Raw genomic sequence first — 7,351 nt, 5'->3', positions numbered from 1 at the left:
TAGGGATGGGGCTACTGGGGTATGGCAGTGGGTCAGAGATTCATGGGAATATGTCTATTGCACAGAGTACTCTGGAAGCATGGCTGTGGTGGAGACATGGCCATGGGGAAGGGCTTTGGGGGCATGGTTACGGGGCAAGAGCCATAGGAATATGATTCAGGGCATGCAAGACCACAGTGGTGGGATGGGGTCCACTGGGATATGGCAGTGAGGCCCACAAGACCATGGGGATAAGGCTATAGGGCAGGTGGCCATGGGGCCATGCAATGAGGTGGGACCCATGGGTATACAGCTATGGGGTGATGGAGTTACATGGGATACAGCTATGGGGTGGGATTGCTGTGAGGAGGGGCATGTCACCATAGCATGTGGGGACATAGCTGGAATTGCTATAGGTCAGGGACACACTGACGTGTGGCTATATGGTGCGGACATGGAGGACAGGGCAGTGGAGTGGGGTGAACATGGAGATGGGGTAGGGAGGAAGCGGAGCATATATATGGGGTGATGGGTACATGTAGGACATAGCTGGGAGGGGACAACTTTGGGACGTGTCTGTGGGATGGGATTGCTGTGGGATGGGGGAGACACGGCCATGGGTTGAAGGGCTGTGGTGGGATTGATGAAAGGGAAAGCTTAGCGGCTCTCTTCCAGCTCCCCATGCCCCTGGTCAAAAGGTAACCATGAGCTCACCTGACTTCTTCAAACGGGTCCCTGCCTGGGGAACCTGGGTGCCCATGAACAGGCAGCCAAGGACATCCCCCAACAACTGTGTGGGGACAGGAGGAATGGGAGGATACAAGGACCTGGAGAGCACTGAGAAAGGCATCTTCAGGGCCACAGGCAGTGGGGAACAGTCCCACAACCCATCCTTTCCCTGTTCTCCTTGCTCCCACATCACCCAAAGGTGCAAACAACTTCCCCTGTTTGATTAACCCTTCATTATTGCCAAAGGGAACTCTGTCCACAGCACTGGCCAACCCAGACCAGGCAGCTGAGGCTGGAGGCCAGGCTCCAGCTGTGCTGGTGGTGAGCAGTTATTTGGAGTAAGGACCAGGGGAGGCCTAGATGGGTGAGGAATGGGGCCAACCCTGTGGATCCAGACCTACAGGTAGAAAAAATTGCTAGTATCGCTGTCCCTCCTCCAATGAAAGACACTAAAGGCCAGGTGGGATGAAAAGGTGGGATGAAAAGGGAGGAGGCCGAAAAGAGCCAGAAGGGAAGCCAAGTAACTTCCTTCCTATTCCACTCTGTGGAGTCACAAAACTTGTGCCATAGTCACGGGGAAGATCACGTCCTGGACATAGCCTGTGGCCAGACCAGCTTTAACCTGCCAGAGGGGAGATTGAGATGAGCTCTGAGGCAGAAGCTCTTCCCTGTGAGGGTGCTGAGGCGCTGGCACAGGGTGCCCAGAGAAGCTGTGGCTGCCCCATCCCTGGCAGTGTTCAAGGCCAGGTTGGACACAGGGGCTTGGAGCAACCTGCTCTAGTGGAAGGTGTCCCTGCCCGTGGCAGTGGGTTGGAACTGGATGAGCTTTAAGGTCCCTGCAGCCCAAACCAGGCTGGGATTTTATGAGCCATAGAATCCTTTCCCTCTCCACCAGCTGGTCTGCATTGTGGCAGGGGGCACCATGCAGGGTTTCTGGGCATGACAAGGGCACATGACATGGTGCAGAGGACTTCCCTGACCTCAGCAAGAAAGATCTGACAACAAATGGAGTAATAAAATACCTGTTTTAATGGCATAGAAGAAAAAGGGAGAACAAAGATTTTACATCCCTTCAGATGCTAGGGACATCTCCACAAATGGGCTCCATTGGTGCTGCGGGAGAGTGGGGTGTCCTGCCTCCAAATGGATCTAAGATTTACTTGCATTCCACATCCCCTTTTTATTTTGTCTTACTAAACCAGCAATTTTATGGTGTCATGTGTTGTTGGACCATTCTCACGAAGACTCGGGAGTCCTGCAGCTTCTCCCCGCCCCAGTTACAAAACATCACCCTATTTCGCAAAGGCTGAGAAGAACCATTTCCCGATCAAGTGACTAGGACCAAAAAAGAAACGAACAGCCCAGAGAGCTTCACTCCTAAGGTCTGCAGGATCCTAAGAGCACGTCGTCACAGATGCCCAGCTCTGGATAGGTGACTTGGACACTCTGGTTCCCGTTCAATCATCCCAGCTGCAGTTGTGTCCACAGAAGCCCAAGCTGTGGAACAGAAGGTGGTTTGTGGCAGCAGAGGGATATCAGGACCCACAAGAAGTTGCTCAGTGCCTCCAGTCAAAGCCTTCCTCTGCTTGAGCCAAGGATAGAGGGAGCCAAGAGGGACATGGTGCTGCCTGTGACCCATGTGCTGGCCTTCGGTGAGTGCCAGGGGCTGTGTGGGCTCTCAGAGGGTGATGTGAGGCATCCAGAGACTCCACAGAGATGTTACACAGCTGCTTCTCTTGCAGGCACTTGGCTGGTGGTACAGAGCAAGGCTGCAGCTGGTGAGTATCATGAGGAGGTAGACGGGGAGTTTGGACACGTCTCTGGTCCCTCACCCGTCTCCCAGGGCTCTTCCTCAGCTCCACAGAACAAAACTGGCCCCTGTGTGGAGGTGGGGCCTGAAGCCACCTCCAGGCTCGCCACGGGGCAGCGGGCGCTGAGGACTCGTGTCTGTGTGGCAGCATCTCTCTCCCTGTGCAGATGCCCCAACCATCTCTATCTTCCTGAAGCCGCCTGGGGTGATCCCACCGGGAGGCTCCACCACCATCTGCTGCAGGTGCCAGTGTGACGATGGGAATGTTGTGCTGTACAAGCACGGCCATCAGCTCCGTGCCCTGGAGCTGCGTGGTGGCAGGGCCGAGTTCCCCATCTCTAATGCCACCCAAGAGGACGCAGGTCCCTACAGCTGCCATTACCTGGCTGGAGGCACTGTGCTGGCTCGCAGCGAGACCCTGGAAGTCATGGTGTATGGTGAGGGATGTGCTGTTACCCCTTCACATGGGGTCAGGCTGGGGGCACACAGGGATGCACGTAGCCTCTTGGCTTCCCCATCCACATGGTGGGCAGGGTTTTTCCCTTCTTCCTTGGCTTGGAGAGGTGGGGACCATCTTTACCTCTGCTTAAGTGAGATGGTGGTGTCATGGAGATGCTGGTGGCTCCCAGCACACCTTCTCATGCCCTCTTCTCTCCCCACAGAGTTCCATCTCCCCAGACCTGTCCTCTCTGTCCTGCCTGGACTTGAGGTGCCTGCAGGAGCTTACGTGACTTTCCGCTGCACCATCACACACTCCAGTGCTGGCTGTTTCCTGTACCTGGAGGGCCAGGACAAAGCCCTTGACTTACTTCCGAAGGATCAAGATGATTTCAACCTCTCCCGTGTGCATAAAGGCAACGAGGGCCGCTACAGCTGCCAGTGCTTCACCAGGGGTGCTTTGTTGAACTGGTCTGATGTCAGCAATAGTCTGGATTTGGTGGTGAAAGGTGAGACATCCCCTCCAGCTGCATCCAACCCTTCCCTTCCTCCGTTACCACATCCTGGGGGAACTAGAAAAGAGGATGTGGAGGACGGAAGCAGGTGTAATAGGGGTCCAAGCAGAGGATTACAGCTTCCTTCAGACGTGCGTGAGCCTTGCCAGCTCCTCAGAGACCCTACAGATGACCTACAGACACAGGGTTGGGCAGGGGTCCCAGGGACAGTTGTACATCTTCTCACAGACCAGTGGCACCCTCTGCCTGGCACGGGCGGGTGAGGGCCAGCTCCATGTCCCTGTCCTCCTCTTTGTCACTGGTGCCACTGGGGCGGGGGGGCAGGTAAGAGGCTGTGGTAGGGGGTGTCTCAGGGGCAGGGATGAGGGAGGTAGAGCCCTTGGGGCTCCCTGTGAACCCTTTATCCCTCTTTAGCCCAGCAGTATCCCCTTGTCTGTGTGTCTGTCTGCCCTGGGAGCCCCACATGTGCCCCTTCTGTCCCCTTTGGGTTCACTGTTGCCCCTATGGGAGGGCTCCTTTGGTCTGTCAGCTCTCTTGTGGGGGGTCCCCAGTGACTGTCCCTTCCTGTCCCCTGCAGATTACACCTGGAGCAATGTGGTGCGCCTGGCCCTGGGCGCTGCCGTCCTGGTCCTGCTGGGGCTCGTTGTGGCCGAGGACAGGCACAGCCACTGCTGCATGTGGCTCGGGGGGAGAGGCGGCTGCGCTGCTCCCTGCACCCAGGGCTCCCTGTGACTGGGACCAGGATGGGAGCACTGGGATTCCTCCAGCATCTCCTCACAATGGGATAAACCATCACTCCCCATCGGCTGGCTCCGGGGGCACTGGGCAGGATGGAAGAGGGAGACCCGACGGCAGGGGGTGCATGCGGGGGGGTGTCTGTCCCTTTCCTTCTGTCACCAGGGCTGAATAACCAGTGTCCAGCTGCAAAGACTTCCACCGCTCACAGTCGTTTATTACTTTAAAACACTGACGAAACACATCACGCCGTCATCTATATATATAAATTTACTTTTAGACAGCTATAAATTTATATATATAGGACCTTTAAACCTCTTTATACTCAGGACACAAAGTTCCGGAATAGCTTCACTGGCTACAACAAAAGTAGTTTTGTTATGAAAACACAAATATCAAAAATGGGGGTGGGGAGGAGAAAGAAATTAAAAAACAAGTGCAAAATGAATGAAAGTGCAAAAAAGCTTCTGCTGCCAGAACCAGGCTCCTGCCCCGATGCACCTTCCCCTGTGCCCTCTCCAGGGACAAGCAGCCACAGGCCCCAGAGGGAAGCGGTGGATTGGAGGAAGGGCAGGGCTGCAGCTCCCCGCACCTCCCCTCTCCTCCCAGAGACTGAGTGAGGAACAAGGGAGCAGAAGTAGCCAAGTCACATCCCTCTCCCAGCTCCCTCCTCCTCTCCAGAGCCCTCAGTTGCACTCACAGCTCCGGCTTTGCCGCTGCAAAAACTCTGCCAACCCTCTTCTGAGGCCATGTGGAGGTTTCTGTCTGTCTCAAAGTGCCTGTGATGGACGTGGAAGGCGCCAGGGGAAGGCAGAGGCCGGCGTGGCCACCCTTCTGGCTGCTCTCATGGAGATGGAGACCTTGGCCTCGCACCACCACGATGCTGCCCATTTCTATGAGGAGGGAGAAACACCTTCCCGAGAGGCTCCAACTGCTCCCATGAACCACAGCCCCAGAGACACTTTGTGCCCAGTGTGGAGCACATGGTGGGACATCTCCCAAAGCCAACAAGAGCAGCAAGAGCACAGGCTGGGGTCCTCCACCCAAAAATCCATGACTTTAACAAGTCTTCATTGACATAGAAACCTGGGTTGCAGTCACATCTCTCAGAAAGAGCCCAGGGAGGAACCTATGGGCCACACTCAGCCCCACTGTCCTTCTCCAGTGCCTCAGTGACACGGCAGTGAACATCCCCCTGAGGAGTTTGGCTGGGCAACAGGGGAAGGACAAAAAACTTTGGTGCTTCTGCCTTGGTCACAGCTGCCCTCGATGCTACCTTAGGGGAGACTCCCAGTCAATGCTCTGTGGAGATGGAGGACCTGCCAAGGCCAAGGGTGCAGCAAACCTTCCTTCTGACTTCCTGCTGGGACCAAAGACAACTTCTGCTCAGAGAGGACACATCACCCGAGACCCTGACCCAGAGCCTGCTGCCTCCACAGCCACAGAGACCACTACATTAAAACCACGACGCATCAACAGGAGGGGAAATGGTGTTGTGGTACTTCCACAAACACCCATACACACACACACACACACACGATGCTTTGGGTTTGGTTTTAAAGAAAACAAGAAGGTTCTAAGTTTTAACAGTAAATAGCCCTTGACCACCTAAAAACCCTGTAACTCTCACCCAGATGAATCCAGAAGCTTTGTACCCAAATGGCTGAGTCGGCCCGAGAGGCTGATGAAGTGGTGCTGGAGACAGTGGGTGAGTGTGTGTGACAGAGGCCTCGCACCATCCTTCCATTGGGGCCAGTTTTCCTGGCAGCAGCTCCCTGCACAGAGACCTGGGGTCCAACCACACCAGCAGACCCCAGAGCCAAGGGGAGCACCTCGGCAGCGCTGTCTGGTTTGTGATGCTCACTCAGAGGGAGGTCAAAAGAGCCCAAGTAAGGCAGCACCCCATGGGCAGAGCTTCCTGCCGGTGCCCAGGCAGAGCACGGCTTTATCGCACACAACAGCAGAGCAAGAGCTGATGGTGTTGGTTGTACTGAGTCTTGTGGGTCAGCCATGGTGTGGCTCATAGCTCCTCTTCCCCTTTGGCAGGGATCTTCTGAGCTCGCCACCACCTCTGCTCCCCAGGGCAGCACGAGGGTCTCCATCCTTCATGCTGGTTTCAGATCCAATACCAGGGCAGCATCTCCTCTCCCAGCACCCAGGGGCAGGGCTTAGTCCCTTCCCCAATAGGAGGAATGAGTTAGCATGATGGCAATGGAGCAGATGAGATTAGGATGCTTTTGTATGATGATTCTTCACAAGCTCAGTAACCACATCCTGTGAAAGGAGCTGTTCCATTCCAGATCCCACCTGGAGAGTCCCAGCACTGTTCACAGTGTCTCACAGTTCAAGGCCCAGGGGCTCCTCTTCCTTCACCCCAGCACACACTGGCCCAGAGAGAGACTCCCCATCAAGTGAAGAGACCAACGTTAGGACCATTTACTGTGGATCAAGAGTGACCTGGGGAGTGACTGTGGGAGCCAGAGACACGGCTGTTATTCCCACTCCCCCTCTCTCCACAGCTGGCCACAATGCAGTGCTTGAAGAGATGGAAGAACATACAAAAGGAAAGGAGAGGGGGAGCTGCCTAAGTCAAACCCAAGCATTGACAAAACAAACACACAGACTAGTTGCAAGTCCTGTGTGAAGAGCAAGCAGCAGACGTTTCAAGAGCAGGTCAAATGTGACCCCAAATATTCAGTAACAAAGAGTCAAAGTGCTACATTTCCATGGGAAGCCTTGAGCAGGTTGAGCCAGGTGTGACAGTGGCTCCCAAGGCAGTGCTGCTCTAAAACACATTGCTGGTGTGCTTGCTATGGTCTCTTCATCCCTGTCTTTGGGCACTGGGAAACGGGGAAAAAAATGTTTTGCTACTGATATGTCCTTCTTGGGAATGAGAAAGAAAGTGGATGTGGGACTCGGATCACAGAACCCGTGGGCATGATGGCTTTCCTGGCTTTGGAGTCCTAGACCCCATTACAAGGGAGAGCAATCCCGAAGTGCCTGCACCCTTGTTGAAAAGGTATTCCTTATTAAAGGGACAGAAAGAAACCCAGTTAACTGCTGAATCTCTTTTAGCTCTGCAGGTAAGGGATCCAAGCACAGCAGAAGATACTGCTCTTCAAACAGCAAAACCTGGGGGCCTTGT

General features: G+C 54.8%; 1 protein-coding gene across 1 annotated transcript; it reads left to right on the top strand.

Annotated features, from left to right (window-relative positions):
- Nucleotides 1-2,323: 2,323 nt before the first annotated feature.
- Nucleotides 2,324-4,203, top strand: LOC104401207 (immunoglobulin superfamily member 1-like). The gene is made up of 5 exons (XM_010018388.1): nucleotides 2,324-2,360; nucleotides 2,451-2,486; nucleotides 2,686-2,955; nucleotides 3,181-3,465; nucleotides 4,049-4,203. Exons 1-5 carry the CDS (start codon nucleotides 2,327-2,329, stop codon nucleotides 4,201-4,203), a joined length of 780 nt encoding a protein of 259 aa, XP_010016690.1. The 5' UTR covers nucleotides 2,324-2,326.
- The last annotated feature ends 3,148 nt before the right edge of the window (nucleotides 4,204-7,351 follow it).

Source organism: Nestor notabilis, unplaced genomic scaffold (assembly GCF_000696875.1).
Source record: "Nestor notabilis isolate BGI_N333 unplaced genomic scaffold, ASM69687v1 scaffold31027, whole genome shotgun sequence".
NCBI classification, from domain to species: domain Eukaryota; kingdom Metazoa; phylum Chordata; class Aves; order Psittaciformes; family Psittacidae; genus Nestor; species Nestor notabilis.
The sequence above is the reverse complement of the archived record's forward strand: the minus strand, read 5'-3'. Positions and strand labels throughout refer to the sequence as shown.

Coding starts and splice junctions, on each gene's coding strand:
- LOC104401207 (XM_010018388.1), top strand. CDS start 2,327: ATGGTGCTGCCTGTGACCCATGTGCTGGCCTTCG. Junction 2,361..2,450: donor GACCCATGTGCTGGCCTTCG/GTGAGTGCCAGG, acceptor CTTCTCTTGCAG/GCACTTGGCTGGTGGTACAG. Junction 3,466..4,048: donor TCTGGATTTGGTGGTGAAAG/GTGAGACATCCC, acceptor TGTCCCCTGCAG/ATTACACCTGGAGCAATGTG.